This window comes from Xenopus tropicalis, chromosome 4 (genome assembly GCF_000004195.4).
Source record: "Xenopus tropicalis strain Nigerian chromosome 4, UCB_Xtro_10.0, whole genome shotgun sequence".
Taxonomy (NCBI): Eukaryota; Metazoa; Chordata; class Amphibia; order Anura; family Pipidae; genus Xenopus; species Xenopus tropicalis.
In genome coordinates this window covers 124,248,511-124,264,161 of record NC_030680.2, presented here as the reverse complement: position 1 = coordinate 124,264,161, position 15,651 = coordinate 124,248,511, and the positions used below count along the sequence as shown (strand labels likewise).

The 15,651-nt window shown below is 39.8% G+C and overlaps 1 protein-coding gene across 1 annotated transcript in view; it reads right to left on the bottom strand.

The window, feature by feature from the left end:
* Nucleotides 1-1,364: 1,364 nt before the first annotated feature.
* The window catches only part of iars1 (isoleucyl-tRNA synthetase 1), a 51,292-nt gene continuing 37,005 nt past the window's right edge, over nt 1,365-15,651 (bottom strand). Inside the window, exons 20-34 of the mRNA NM_001097221.1 lie at nt 15,012-15,132; nt 14,740-14,831; nt 14,229-14,306; nt 13,993-14,114; nt 13,786-13,888; nt 13,591-13,674; nt 12,688-12,862; nt 11,915-12,027; nt 10,878-10,973; nt 9,033-9,209; nt 7,256-7,376; nt 6,931-7,053; nt 6,628-6,771; nt 6,414-6,545; nt 1,365-2,233 (exon numbers count right to left, since the gene is read on the bottom strand). Coding sequence (NP_001090690.1) covers nt 2,151-2,233; nt 6,414-6,545; nt 6,628-6,771; nt 6,931-7,053; nt 7,256-7,376; nt 9,033-9,209; nt 10,878-10,973; nt 11,915-12,027; nt 12,688-12,862; nt 13,591-13,674; nt 13,786-13,888; nt 13,993-14,114; nt 14,229-14,306; nt 14,740-14,831; nt 15,012-15,132 — 1,764 coding nt within the window. The 3' untranslated portion in view covers nt 1,365-2,150. The remainder of the gene's footprint in view (nt 2,234-6,413; nt 6,546-6,627; nt 6,772-6,930; nt 7,054-7,255; nt 7,377-9,032; nt 9,210-10,877; nt 10,974-11,914; nt 12,028-12,687; nt 12,863-13,590; nt 13,675-13,785; nt 13,889-13,992; nt 14,115-14,228; nt 14,307-14,739; nt 14,832-15,011; nt 15,133-15,651) is intronic.

Here is a 15,651-nt window from a genome sequence, read left to right as displayed (position 1 = left end):
GAAAACCACTCCTTCCAGGATAACAGCAGAGGTGTTACTTGCTTTGATGTTTGATAACCCCCAGCTGCTCTGGATCCCTATTATTTTTCCAAAAACAGTTAACATTCAACCCCCATGTAAATGCAGTTAACCTGTTTGCAATACAATGACACAACTGTTTGTAAAGTTGTGAAGTTGTGTGACTTATCATATCATATACATTCAACACAAATTTCTAATGGGTTCTAAGTTATTTGTATATATTATTGCTATTAAAAGCAGCGTTTGTCCTTTTCTATTCTCTGCCCTGGTGGTTCCAGCATTTGAAACAATGTAACACAAGGCAGCAGCCTGACGGACCTGACTTGCTGGAGGAGATGAGCTTTGCAACATTGTCCTGTATGCTGTGCTACTGTGGGGTTATGGTAGTCACTGTTAAGCCCTGCATTGAGTCTGCATTTAAATCCATATACAGATACATGAAAACCCTCACTTTAGTTTCCTTTTACATCCCATTCCCCTTCTTGCAAGCAATTGGCATGTCTATCTTCTGTTAGTGTCAAACCCAGACCCTTTTCTTCCCACTGATCTTAATGTAACTGCTGCCTCTTTACTCATTCACCCACTAATAAATTCACATTCTCATTAAACCGTTGCACATCCATTTATATACAACAATAAAAAAGCTTCGGAATAGGAAACCATTTTATTTTTAAATATTCATTGCAGTCATTACGCTCAGCTACTGGATTACTGTTAAGGCTACAGCTCAATAGCAGCAATAAACAATGTTTGGGAGAGAAAGGGATTGCTCATGGGTCCATGAATTCACTTGAATTGTGCTGCTATACAGGGGAACCAGTACAGCAGTGCGCAGCTTTGGCAATCTACAAACTGGAAGCTTTTGGGGCTCTATCTCCCCTTTAATGATGTGGGATATCAAAGACATTCATATAGGTAAGCTAGCAATCAGCAACACCCAGTAGGAAGGGTTATAATTATATACTTACATACAGTGGTTGGTTTCTTTTAGGGGAGGCCAAGCCAATCAAAACCTTTAATATTGGTAACCTATGCTCCTGTATGCTGTGCTACTATGGGGTTATGGTAGTCACTGTTGAGCCCTGCATAGAGTCTTAATTTTAATCCATATGCAGATAAATGAAAACCCTCACTTTATTTCCCTTTAAATGAAGTTCTTATAGGTCCATAAATTCACTTGAATCGGGCTGCTATACATTGGAACCTGTACAGCAGTGTGCAGCGTTGCCAAACTGGAAGCTGTTTGGGGCTCTATCTCCCCTTTAATGATGTTTGAATTGAGGACAACGGTTTAAAACCCCATTTCTAAACATTCCACACCAGAATTAGACAAATTAGACAGATTTCATTTGAAAGACACTTTAATTGCTGAAAAGTGCTATGAAGAATCCAGTTCCAAAATACATATAGATCAAAGAGAATTTTGCAGACAAATGGTTAAAACTTAGCTAATAAATAACACTGTCCCAGACCTGACATTTTGGAAGCTCCGGGTAGAAACTAGTTCTTATTTTTCACTTCTTTTACATTAAATGTCTACGTACAAAGCTTGTTGTATGCACAGCTCTCTTTATAGTTTATTGGCAGAAGCTGCCAATATGATTTGCCTTGGATGATGCATTCTCCACAGACAGGATAATCGCTATATATTTCAATCACTAGATTACACTGTTAATTTAAGATCTAGAAAGAATGCTCGAGAGCTCTGACAAGCAAAGATGCCATTCGCCTATATAAATGCAATATATATGCATTAAGGTTACACAGTATGCACACAATAAGCCACTTGTACTGTACGGGCTATTTAGTGTAAAATACAAGGAAGACTGGGCACAGAGTGGGCAGTAGTAGGATGGGCAGGATGTCGTCATAGTGTCCCTGCCTGCACTGCTGATTTTATTGAGTGAATAAGGATAAGCACAAAGCCACCAGCACCCCAAGACGAGGTGTCGCCTTAGGCACTACTATTCCATTGTTACATTGGGAAATTCTCAGATGTCTGGGCAGCACATGGATAGCTGTTTTGCTGTTCTCTTGGTTCCTGTGAGGATACAGGGAGTGTGCATGTTGGATTCCATTAGAACAGCTCAGTGGCAAGAGCAAAGGAGTTCAGATAGGGAAGAGACCCGCTAACACTCAGCTGTAGTAGGAAGGACCTGCACGTAAAGGGTCTTCTGATTAAGGCTTGACAGAGCTGTACCCGGCTTCAACTCTACAGGAAAGAAAAACACAAGTTATAGAAGAAAAGGATAACTGTAACACTCACAAAAAGCACAAACATGAATTAATAAAAAAAGTAACAATTGCTCAATAGAGAGATAGCGCCCAGGTATACACATATTGCAATATCAACATATATCCGGGCAGTGGTGCACGATTTAGTGGATTCCAAAAACATTCATGATAGGACCACTAAAACTTCCAGCAGATTAGAATGTACAGGTATGTATCAGTTATCTAGAAAAGCCCTTATCCAGAAAGCAAAAAGGCCATCTCCCATCAACACCATCTTAAGTTAATAATCTGTTTTTAAGAATGATTTCCTTTTTCTCTGTAATAAAACTGCCATGTACTTGATCCTAACTGAGATATAATCCTTATTAAAAGCAAAACAATCCTATTGGGTTTATTTAATATTGAAATTATTTTTTAGTAGACAAGTATGTAAATACAAATTACCGAAAGACCTCTTATCTGGATAACAGGTCCCATACCTGTATATATTTAATTAGAGTGCTGCTGGCAGCTACAGGCTCCGCATTCTATTTATACCCCTGTCACAGTTTCACTTAACCTTGCATACAGGCTGCCAGTTGGGGCTGCAGCAAATCTATGTGGAGAACTCTTTCTAGTATAGTTCCTGAACATTAGACATATGTATCTGATATAAAAGCAAATACAGTTACGGAAGGAGACTCCTGCATGATCCAGTGTAGTAGAACAGACTTTCTTGCAGCTGTTTAAATGGTCTATTTAGCCATTCTGTGTCCCTATATACCAGGGGTCGGGAACCTTTTTGGCTGAGAGAGCCATAAACACCACATATTTTAAAATGTAATTCCGTGAGAGCCATACAATATGTTTGGCCACGGATGCTGCGGAGCAAGGTAGGGTGGGTCCCAAGGATGCCGGATGCAGATACGATGCAGAGGAGGGTGTGGCCTGTGCTCGGCGGATAGAAGACGTGTTGTAAGGCTTAGAACACGTCTTCTATCCGCCGAGCGCAGGGGCAAGGTAGGGTAGGTCCCAAGGATGCCGGATGCGATGCGGAAGAAGGCGTGGCCTGCGCTCAGCAGATAGAAGACGCGTTCTAAGGCTTAGAACACGTCTTCTATCCGCCGAGCGCAGGCCACAACCCCCATTATTTTTTTTTTAGGGTATTTTAGGGTAATTTGGACCCTAGCAACAATATAGCTGCTAGAATTCCAAACTAGAGAGTTGCTAAATAGGAAGGTAAACAAAACGGGAGGGGCTTCACACTAGACTAGGAAGTAGCAGAGAGATACAAAGTTGAGCTGCTTGTGATACAGAATCTGCATGGGACTGAATGCAAGGAGTTATGTTACTCTGGGGGCTGTTTAAAGTCTTTTTAGGGGATTTTAAAATAAAAGGTGTACTTATCCTTTAAGCCTTGATACAAGACCAGTGAAGATTAGCAGCAAAGACCTAGGGCTTTACCAAAGCTGTTCCATGTTAGTACTGCTGTATGGAGAGCTGGTGACTGACAGAATCTGACCCGGCCAAGTTGTCACCCTTCCATACTACAAGCTGGAAAAGGATTTAAGCTTCTTTGGAAACAGAAGAGCTCAAACTGTGACTTTAAGCCAAAAGTGAGCACATTTACAAAATGTACCAAAGAAACGCAGAAATGGAAGGCGTTTATTGCTTCCTTACATGCTAGTGAGCATAATAAGCAATTACAGTGACAAAGCATGTTATATTTTCATTTAGTTTGATTATTTGCAGCCCTGCTGTAAGGAATGTGGGGGCCTAAGTCAGGCTAGAAACAAAGTAAATAAAAAGGAAAAATAGCACATGGGTGTGACTCAAGGAACCCTATAGAAGAATATGAAATATACACTTCTGAGGTCTCCAATAAAAGGGCAAAAAAACTGTAGGCCTTTATTTACTAGAATACAGATGATGTTGCTTCAGTTGGTAAAACTGTGGATTGATTTTATTTTAGAAACAATACTTTGTATTGGAAATCAGATACCAGTAATTGAATTTTGTCTCTGGAATTGAAAAGCAGTAAACTTATCACAAGTGACAAGGAATGTTATTTTAACTCCACTGGCACCGATTCTGCATCTCTGTCATTCTCCTCTTCAGAAAAGTACAGCCCTTATGTCCCTAAAGCAAACATCCTCTCGGCCCCACCTAGTCTTAATAGGGAAATTCACTTTAAAAATTAAGTAACATTTTGGTGGTTGCAGACAAAGGCAATTACTTGTAGTTTTTTATGGGTTGTAACTTATTTAACCTGTCATTCGGAAGTTCTTCCCTTAAAGGCAAAGGAAAGGCTAATAAAGAGTTAATCCCAAGCTGCAGGCATACCTTCAGTTGTCTCAATAGTGCCCTTAAGTCTCCCCATATTTCACCTGTTCAGAAGATCAGAAGCCAAACAGGAAGAAAAAACGCTGAGCTCTGTAAAGAAAGTTCCCATGATGCCTCGCTCCTGCACAGACACCCAGACCAAGTGAATATGCTCAGTTAGTTAGACTATGAGTCAGCTTCCTGCTAATTGGCTCAGATCCACATTCCTAAGGGGGGGGGAGTGAGTTCTTAGCATTCTTGAGGGAGGGGGGAGCAGGAGAGAGGAGAAAGCAGAAAGCTGTGTGTCTGTGGCACAGGAATTACAGACAGAGAAATCTTTTGATAGAGGAGTCAGTGCAGCGTTTCTGTGAGTGCTTATGGCTGTATTTATTTAGACCTTTCTGATAAAGCTTACTTAGTTTTTACCTTTCCTTCTCCTTTAAGGTCCCATACACGTGAAGACTTGCTCGCTTGCCGAGGTCGCCAAGCGAGTGGATCTTCACCCGATATCCCCACCTATGGGTGGGCAATATCGGGGAACATGTAGGCTAATTTGATCATTTGGCCCTGTTACAATGGCGGCAATGGGGCAGTCTGTTCGGGGACCTCATCAACGAGCCGATGCGGTCCCCGATCCGACTAAATGTTTTAACCTGCCCGATCAGGTAGGGTATGCCCGTTGTTTCTTCCCCTACACAGGCCGATAAGCTGCCGAATCGGTCCAAGGGACCGATATCGGCAGCTACAATCGGTCCGTGTATGTGGATCTTTATTCTGTGTTATTATTATTATTATTTATATAGCGCCATCAATTTACGCAGTGCTTTACAGAATAGAGGCGTACAAAAGACAGAACAGGTAACATGTACATATAAACAATATACAAAAATGGTTTGCAGTTACATTGGATGAGGATCGGAGACACTAGGGGGAGGGCCCTGCTCGCAAGAGCTTGTGTTGTAAGTGGAGCACTGGCACAAACATCCAAACCATGGTTGGGATAAGAGAAATATGTGGAACCAATAGAAACCACCGATAGAATAAATGGGAGAGTGCCCAAATTGGAAATATAGAAGACTGCTAACTGGTCGTTCAGGTCAGTGAATCCAGAATATCAACTGCAGTACATTTATTTACATACACACATATAAAAGGTAGGGGAGCTATTACCCATTATTTCCATAACCTTTTATCATCATATCTAAAAATCACTGTTTTGCCCCCAACATGAATTCATGCAGCTTAGTTACCATCAAATACAAGATAATGTTTAAATTAAATAATTTTCTTAAAATGGACTCTGTGGAAGATGGCATTCCTCCATAACGGGTTTCTGGATAAAGGATCCCATACACATACCAATATGCAGATAAATATATTACCTATCCCAATTGAAAGAAGAATTATCATACAAAATAAAGTGAATACACTGTACATTGTCCATTTAATGACAAAAGTAAGAGGAGCACAACCGATTTAGTGTAATGTAGGAGTAATGTTTGAACACCATTGTGCTGAATATTATTCCAGATCAAGAATAAAACCCTGTACCGATGCTCTGCAGCCAATATAATTATGAGGATTTTCTCCTTTCGTGCACACCAGTGGGAGCTGTCCTACATTCTGACACACAAAGGAAGGCCCGATTCCTCCTTGGTAAGCTATTAGTTGTGCTAGGGGCTGCCTTTTCTGCAAAACAGGTCTCCAGTGATGAGCCTTTGTTCTTGTAATTAGCAATAGCTAAAGTTATTATGAAACCAATTCTCCATAAGTACACAAAATAGGTAGGTATGGTTTGCCATTGTTAACTGTGATGTGCGCTGGCACCAAAGCGTTAAATTGCTTTTCTTACTCACCTTCATTTAGTGCCGAGTCTAAAAACAATCTAAACCGTCTGCTTCTAAGCCCGAAAACTTTAGCTACTTCATGGAACAAACCAGAGCACGTCAGACCATTCTGACCAATAGGGTTTTCCAGCAGTAGTGTTCCTATACAGATGAACAGACACATTGATCATACCGATGCACACTAGGCTTTCAGTAATAATTCTGAAACCGGGCTACGCCTTACCTTGCCTCTCTTCATTTAATAGCCTAAGATTGATATACTGACACAGCAGCTGGCTTCCATCAGGAGATACCTCTGCAGGTGATGCAGAAGAAACATGCAGGGTTTTCCCACTAAGACTTAAAAGGTTGCAGTCATTCCGGAGCTCTAAAGGCGAGACAAAAGCACGGGTAATAATTCAAACCTGAAACGCATTCCCATGGCTTACAGCTGAAAAAAAATGAAACTGCAGCAGATTTTACATACACCTTCCTTATCTATAGTGACACAGAGGGCACAGGCCTGAACCACCCAATCGGATCTTACCTGTTCTGTCACAGTACATGCTAAGTTGGGGGCTCAGGTGGAATATGTTGCAGACAGCAGCTTTTAGCTCAGCCAGTTTAGATAATGCATCACCTTTAGGATTCTCTAGTAGTAGGCAACCATCTAAAACAAACCAAATGAAAAGCTATTTATTACCTAAGAATATAAATGATGGGTTTTATTTTTGTCAAACAATATTGTGAGTCTATGGGTCTCCCCGTGTACCCCTGCTCTTAGAAGTCCCTTATATACAAGTATGCCAGCAATATCATATGATTGTATACAAAAGGATAAATGGTTAAGAAAACTCATTTTCAGGCCTTACTTTGTTCTGTGCCATTTACAGATATTCTCAGATTGACATAGGCACAGGCAGGACCAGAATCTCCAGCAACAGGCTGTGGCGACCCTCTGACCAGAGTAATTTCTAAATCAGACCCTTTCAGCTAAACAGAGAAAACACAACAGTTAGATACAACGGTATTTAAAAAGTATTTTTTATATAAGAAAACAACAAATCCAATTTGATACTACATAATAAATGTCACTGCTTAATGTATAATGTGCCCCACTTTCTAGGAGTTGGGGGGCCACATACTGACAGACTTAGATGCTAGAGGGCAAGCAGAACAGGAAAGGCTTTTTGCCATACAATAACTCTACCTTTTCCCAAATATGGGGCCGCTGGGGCCACATCTATTCAGATTATTCATCATTCACATCAGACCCTTCCCAAGAGAAGCTTACAATCTAAGGTCCATATCACATTCACACACTATGGTCAGTTTAGTCAGAAGCCAGTAAACCTGCCTGTATGATTATGGAGTGTAGGGGGAAACCGGAGTAACCTGAGGAGACCCATGCAGAAAACATATAAATTCCTTGTGGTTAGTGACCTTGCTGGGAAATGAACTCAGGACCCTGGCGCAGCAAAGCAGACGTGCTACTTTTATAAACCTCTACATCACTGATCCCCAACCAGTGGCTCAGGGGCAATATGTTGCTCCCCAACCCCTTGGATGTTGCTCCCTGTGGCCTCAAAGCAGGTGCTTATTTTTTTAAATCCTGGCTTGGAGGCATAAAAGACCATGTGCACTGCCAAACAGGATATCTAGTAGGCTGCCAGTCCACACTGGGCAACCAAATAGCCAATCACAACCTTTATCAGTCAACCCTTAAGAACTTTATTCATGCTTGTGTTGCCGAACAACTTTTTTTTTATATTTAAATGTTGCTCACGGGTCATTTCACTTTATTTCCCCCCATTATCTGTCTTTTTATTTCTATTTGATACTTCATTATGATCATTATAGTTCCTTTCCCTTCTATTCTCCCCCTCCAGACCAGTTCTCTCTCAATTTTTTTGCTCTCTACATTCCTCCTATGCTTTTCCAATTTACCCCTTTTGTTTTCTACTCTTCCTTACTACCACCTTTTTTTCTTGTGCCCTTGTACCTTTCTTATTCTATGATATTCTTCTCTGCCCTGTCTCCCTTGTGTTCTGATCACTGTCTCAACCTTAACATTTCTATTCGTCTTACCTATTTGTTCTGCAATTTCCTGTCTCCTATCTCTTTTTCTCTCTCCTTTCTAATACAGTGCACCGCCCCATCTACCCAACCTACAATCTCAGTTTGATATCCTAGTCTCCTCTCAGATACATGCTTTCCTCCTGTTTTGGGCTGTTTTCCCTTTACTTCCTATTTATCTGGGCCAAGAATTGCTATAAAACTGTGCAAGAGAAGAGGTCTGCTTTTATATGTAACAGGAAGCTCCATATATGGAAAGTACTCACAGACGAGACAATAACAGGTGAACCAAGCTACAATTTTACCTTGATATCTGACAAAGGGATTTTACAGGCCACAAGGCAGATATGATCTGAACTGCAAGAAGCCAAGTATAACCATTGCAGCAGAAAGATAGAGCCATAAACCCTTACTCTACACTGAAGATTCTTAAAAATATAAATATTTCAAGGGCTAAGGTTTTACATGAGATGGTTATGGCTCTTTGGTCAGGAAGAAGTACTGGAAGTGGTCCCGCTTGGACAATGGTTGGTACAGATTCACTCACCATCCAGATCAACTTAATTCACATACCTGTGTCTTCTCCTTTATAACGACATTGCTAGATGGCGGCACTGGGTAAGGTTTCAGAGGAGACTTGACGGTGGCTAGAATGAAGTCAGTGTGTCTCTCAATAACAGACTGTAGGTAATTTCCCTCTGGGAGTGATTGGTAGTAAATGGTGATCTCATCAGTTGGAACCAAATTTCCCTGGAGAACAGTACAAGGTCAATGCCATAGATGCACAGACTGTAAACTTTAATTACAGTCTGGTGTAGAATATTTCTAATTTTAAACCTTATTAAAATGCCCAAAACATTTTCATTGCATATATCTGTAGTCAGTGAGTCACAGCAGGGCAGAGATGCAACAAACAGCAGATCTCTTTAATCCAGAAGAAAAACTGCCAGTGTAAAAAAAACATAATATATTGAGAGCATTCAGTGATCATTCATTTGGGCAAGTTAAAAGTACAGGCTTTAAAGGACAAGGAAAGTCTAATAAAGAGTTTAATTCCTCCTGATCATACCACCAGTGTTCTGCAGTGCTACTGAATCTCCTTTATTCCCAGACATTTATGTGTTTAAACTCCACAATTTAAAAAAAAAATCCCATGATGTAGCTCTCCTGCAGGAACGTGCGTACTAGCTAATACTAGTAAGCGATGCATGTGTATAAATCTAGTTTGTGAACAGGAGGGGCCCCGCAATGCACACCCTTTTATCAGCACACACCAATAACAACAGAGTAACAAGGTTGCTATAGTGACATGCTACGAAAGCGGGAACTAAGTTAGCAATCAGGAATAGCAATTAAACAAGAGAGACTTGGGCTAAAGAGGTTTTTCTTGTCCTTTAAAGGAAACCTTCTTATGAGCCCTGTGGCTATTAATAAAAAGCCTCTATAGAGAATTTGAATGAAATCTATTATGCAGCCATGAACATTTTCACTGCGTAATGTTATTTTTTTCTTCCCTGTGGGCTGCATTTCTTTTAGACCAAGTATAAGCTAATTCATTAGTTCACAGAAAATATTGTAACAAGGGCAATAAATAATAAATACAAAATCACAGGGTCTAGCATCAAAAAGCACTTATCCACGGAAACTGCCCAGTGGATCCGTTGATGACTAAATGGACCCCGACTGTATCAATTCCAGAAGTCAAATAAATTGTCTAAATGGAGACTGCAGTATAAATTCATCATTTCTGTGCACATGTACACTGTCTCCTGTTTAAGAAAACTCATTTTTATAATGATCCCATTAAAGATTATGCTTGGCATTCCTTTATACAATATTATACCATCAAACAGTTGCTTTTATGGAGATATCGCAGGTCGTTAAAGTCTCAGCAATAAGGTACTAGAAATGAAAACCAATGCAAATTATGATGAGACTGGCCAATAATGGGCATTTTACAGAACGATTCCCCTCAAAAGAAACAGTTCTAAAGGTTGTGTGTCTTCTGGTAATGTTTTAAGAGACTTAAGGATATTTTTTCATCGCCAGCTGTAATGCTCTTTTTATTCTCTTCAAGGGTCAAGGAAATAGTATTAAAAGGTGAAGAACAATTATCTGATACTAAAGCTACAATGAATGCAATTATCTGTAGACAAAAATACATTTGCTTTGTGAAAATGCTATGTTTAGTTATCATTACAGCAGAAAGCAGCACACAAACCATTGGCTTTATCAAGGTGCATACAAAGTGGAAATTAGATACTATAAGAAGTTGCTTACAACTGCAAGAAAATAGGATTAGTAATGCTTGAAAATAAATGTTTGCCATTTTATCTTTGAGAAATGCTGCAAAAAATAAACAAAAAACTCCACTAAATTGTTTTTTTAATTAACAGAATTTTTAAATAAAAAACAGACCTTTTTCCTTAGCTTTTGGATGCGGTTAATCACTTCTCTAGCTACACCTTCATCCACCATGGACTGGTCTGGTGTAACGTCTAGCAAGACCAGTACCTGCAAAGAAAGGTAAAAAGATGAGCTTTTAGGTAAGCAACGTATTATTTGAAATGAAAAGCTCTGGCTGCTATGTACGCAGAGGGGCATCACTGTAACAATTATTAGAATTAGGACCTTGGGCAGTCACATCTAATCAGCCTTCCATAGCTTTCTGGACATTCATTTTAGGGCAGGCCCTCAAATGTCTCTGAAGGCATATGCAACCTGGGCCTAAGAAATAAGTCCAAATCCTGTTTTATCATGTTAGTTAAGCAAAATAAACACTATCAAATTTATATTTTGTTCTCTTTAGTCTTGGAATTCACAATCAAAGCAAGCAGAAAGGCACCTGTTTGTGAATAGTTATAAAGGCAAGCTTTTCATCACCCCAAAATGTTGCCTATGCACCAGAATAGGGGAACCAGGTGTCCATCATGCATAGACTAAGCAGTTACAGACAGTGAGAAAGTAGGGGGAATGTGCAGCACCAGATTTCATATGCAAGCTCCCTGAGGCCGCCCCCCGGCCCCATTGCTCCATATGGGTGCTACATTTCAAAATTGTGGTGCGGCAGGGCAGCATACCACCGCCAAATTTGTGCCACCCTGGGCTTGGGCCTTTGTGGCTTCTGCACAAATCCAGGCCTGGGAATGTGAGGAGTGCAGTGACATTAAGTGCTGAATGGAAAGTTAAAGTAAACGACTGTCCCACAGCTATGCCTCAGATAATACATGACTGACAGCTCAGATGTTTAAATACATTTATAACAATTAAATAAATAAAATGGGTCCCATGTTTAATTTGCAAATTACTTTTCCTATACAGATTTCTATGTGAGGGTGACGGGTCCCCTTTAAATGTGGCTGATAATAATTCAACTATGCAGACTGTACCTGGAATTCTAAAAAGTTTTCACTGAGGATCTAAAGTAAGTGGATGAATTGAGCAATGTTTCATACCTGGGCATCAGAATGAGCTTCAAAATGAGCATCTTCTCCAGACACTTGATCAAAAGTATAAAGAAGTCTAATATCCTCCTCATGTAGCTCATGACCATCCACAACTATGGAACCTGCAAGGCACACAAACATAAAAAATAAGATATATAATAATGTACATATGTGTCTATTAAGGGGATTGTTAAATTCACTTTTAGAATAATGTAGAAAATGCAATTCAGAAAATAATTTGCAACTGGTTTTCATTTTTTTGTGGTTTTGGAATTATTTAGCTTTTTTGCAGCAGCTCTCCAGTTTGGAATTTCACAGCTATTGGGTTGCTAGGACCCAATTTAACCTAGCAACCAGGCAGTGGTTTGAAAGAGACAATGAAGAGAGTATGAATAGTGAAGGATAAGTAATAAAAAGTAACAACAATAATAAAATTGTAGCCTCACAGAGCAACAGTTTGGCTGCTGGGGTCGGTGACCCCCATTTGAAAGTTGGAAAGAGTCAAATAAAATTAAAAATATTAAAAAAATATTAACTAAAATAAAAAAATGAAGACCAATTGTAAAGTTGCCAAGACCAGGCCATTCTAAAACATACTAAATGTTAACCTGAAGGCGAAATACCCCTTCAACTCACACAGCACCACACAAATGCATTATGTTCGTCATCAAATGCAATTCTAATTCTTCAAAAAATCTATTTAACTTTTTTTATTAAAAAAAAAAAAAGGGGGGGGGGGGGGGGGGGGGGGGGGCATTTAGGGAAAATGAAGATTCCCCTACCAGTCTTCTGAAATTCTTCTAACTGATTGCTCTTCAGTTCTTTAATCGCAGCCATAACTGTTTTGAAAGCCCCTTTCAACCGCTTTCCAAGTACCATGTGATCTGGCTCTGCCCTCAGCCGAATTCCATACTTGTCTTTGTTCGTGGAAACTGTAACTTGTTTAACGTTAAGTTCCTGCACAGTTGAGAACATTAGGAGAGTTAGATTGTATATTTTCACTAGGAAAGTCAATGGGATATTAATAACTATGTACAAACACAGACTGAGAAATATGTATGTGATCATGGGTGTGCGAGCATAGGAGCCAGTGGGTAAGTGCCCGTGGGTGCCAAGAAGTGGGTTTCTGTTATTCCTATGCACCAGAATTCTACTTCCTTAGTCACAATTCCTGGTAGGAATATTCACAGATTCCCGAAAGTAAGCAAAATGTCATTGCCTTTGTATGACTGAAAGCTCAATATCTGCAAGCAGTTTTTTTTAAAGGGAGCCATGACATACAAATCAAACGTCAGTTGCAAAGCATACCCTTTGATAAAAATGCAAAGAATAATGGATATCTGGAACCGTCTAAATATAACTCCCTCAAGCAATTAAAAGCAAAATGTCATATTGTTAATTAATAATCTGAAATGTAGATAATCCAGTAGAACATCAAAGGGACCAATTTGCATTGGTAATTTCTATGGACTAGCATACTCTGCCCCTACTACTAAGGCAAGTTTTTGTTAGAAGGGGTGAATGTTGGGGTTCTGAAGGCATATGGAATAACCTATGGCAACCCAACATGAGACACTTTAGATTCTAATGAATGACAATGCTAAGAGGTTTTGTTCAATATCAGCTGGAAGGCTACATGCTGGCCAACTGTGGGATATAGGGCAAAATGACAAACAACTGCTGACCTCTTTAATGTATTTTTCCAGAGATTTGATATCCGCTAGGGCTTCAGAGTCTTGATGTATGACTATCACTTCCTTCAGTGGGTACTAGAAAAGAACAAGTGCCAAATCATATGAGTGAAAGCAACATATTAATGCCTGTGCTGACACAAAAGAGATAATTAGACAGTGGCTACGCCAAGACTGTTTATCACTCACCTTAACAGGAAGGGTCTTACGGTCACGGATGACTCTTCCTAACTCAATAACAGACTGCATGCGTGATACTGCACTCTCAATCTTTTTGTCAATCAAGTCCTCCCTGATTAAGAAAAGAACCAACAAAGACAATAAGAACTGTATATAAACATTACACTTTAAATACTTTACAAGAGATATGCTGCCATTTTCTTGCTATGAACTTACCTGGCTGTGGGCAGCATTAGATAGTGGATGCTCTTTGTGTCCTTATCCTGCATAGAAGACGGATCTATTAACAGTCTCAGTTTTTGGTACATCATCTCAGTGATGAATGGTGTGAATGGAGCCTGTATTAATGAGAAAAGACACCATGACATTATTCCTCACCTTTAGTCCTTGTAGTCTGTATTACAGTCCAAACCGCACTGAAACATTATTATGTAGTAAGCAGTGTTTCTCACCATTAATCTGCACATGGAGAAAAGGACACTGAACAAGGTTTCCAGAGCCATTTGGCAATCTTCTGTACCACTCTCACCCTAATGCAAAAGAAAAAGTAACAATAAAGGCATAGATAATTACCAAGCAGTGCAAGCAATGAATAGCACACAATGATCTAAAGATCTGCATAGACCATAAGATTTATTTGTTTAGCAAAGCTGCCCAGGGTCCAATAACTGGGCTGTTTTGCAGGTCTACGGAGATCAACTGGGTGAGGACTGCATCAAGATATCAATGCAGCCCTTGCCCAATGGGATTTTCAAACATGCCTTATAGATATATGGCTGCTTTTCAGCCAGATTTCAATTAGAGGCAAAACGCTCCAATATATGTGAAAATATGCTGCCAACTTAGTCTGGAGAAGCTGATCCAGCAACTTATATTGGCCAGTGTATGCTAGCTTAAATAATTGGTGGAAAAGCACATAACATCACTGAGAAATCATGGGATGGCACATCCAGGCTAACTTACTTTTAGCCGTCTGCGGTTCATGCGCACGTACCAGTTTGTGAGCATATCAACAAACTTAACAAGCCGTGGGACCACTGTGTATAATCTGTAGGCTGCAGAGAAAAATTACAGTGAGTGACATAATTCCTTTTTGTCTAAATCGGAGAGAGAGAGAGAGAGAGAGAGAGAGAGAGAGAGAGAGAAAAGAGAGAGAGAGAGAAGAGAGAGAGAGAGAGAGAGAGAGAGAGAAGAGAGAGAAGAGAGAGAAGAGAGAGAGATGGAGATCTGCCTACCAGACATTTCAGCCTTAAAGAACTGCACTAAAGACTGAGTAAAGGAGATTATCCACTGGTCCATGATGTTGTTGCTTTGCTGCTTGGTGCTCTCATTAAATAAGAAGTGAATGTTTTCTTCCTATGAAAGAATTCATTAGACATCCATGTAATGTGTGCTTAACTTGTTTCTTTGTACTAATCATGGTATTTAAATAACAGTGACCCCTCATTTGGTACAGTCAGGCAAGAGATACACAGCACCACGCTTACTTGACTAGAACAAGTTATCAAAACTATATTTAGCCTTTTAATAAAATGATATTTGTGTATATACTGACATTGCTTATTTACACCTAGGATGCTTGAGCTAACTGGCATTGATGTTTTTTTGTTTCTATACCTTTGTACATGCCCTTGCAGATTCCCTTCCATATACAGTATAGGGAGGGAAGACTTTCAGAATTTAAATAATATATATTGCCCCCCTGTACTTGCAAAAATAGTTTCTCTCAAAAGCTTTAGTATCATTCATACCAATCCTTTGTCGTAGTATAGGGGGACACATAGGATGCTGCAGGGCCAAATGAGCACATGACAGTGGCAGATAACATATAAACTATTATATTATACAACAGCTCCCTAAACACCAACAGCGGAG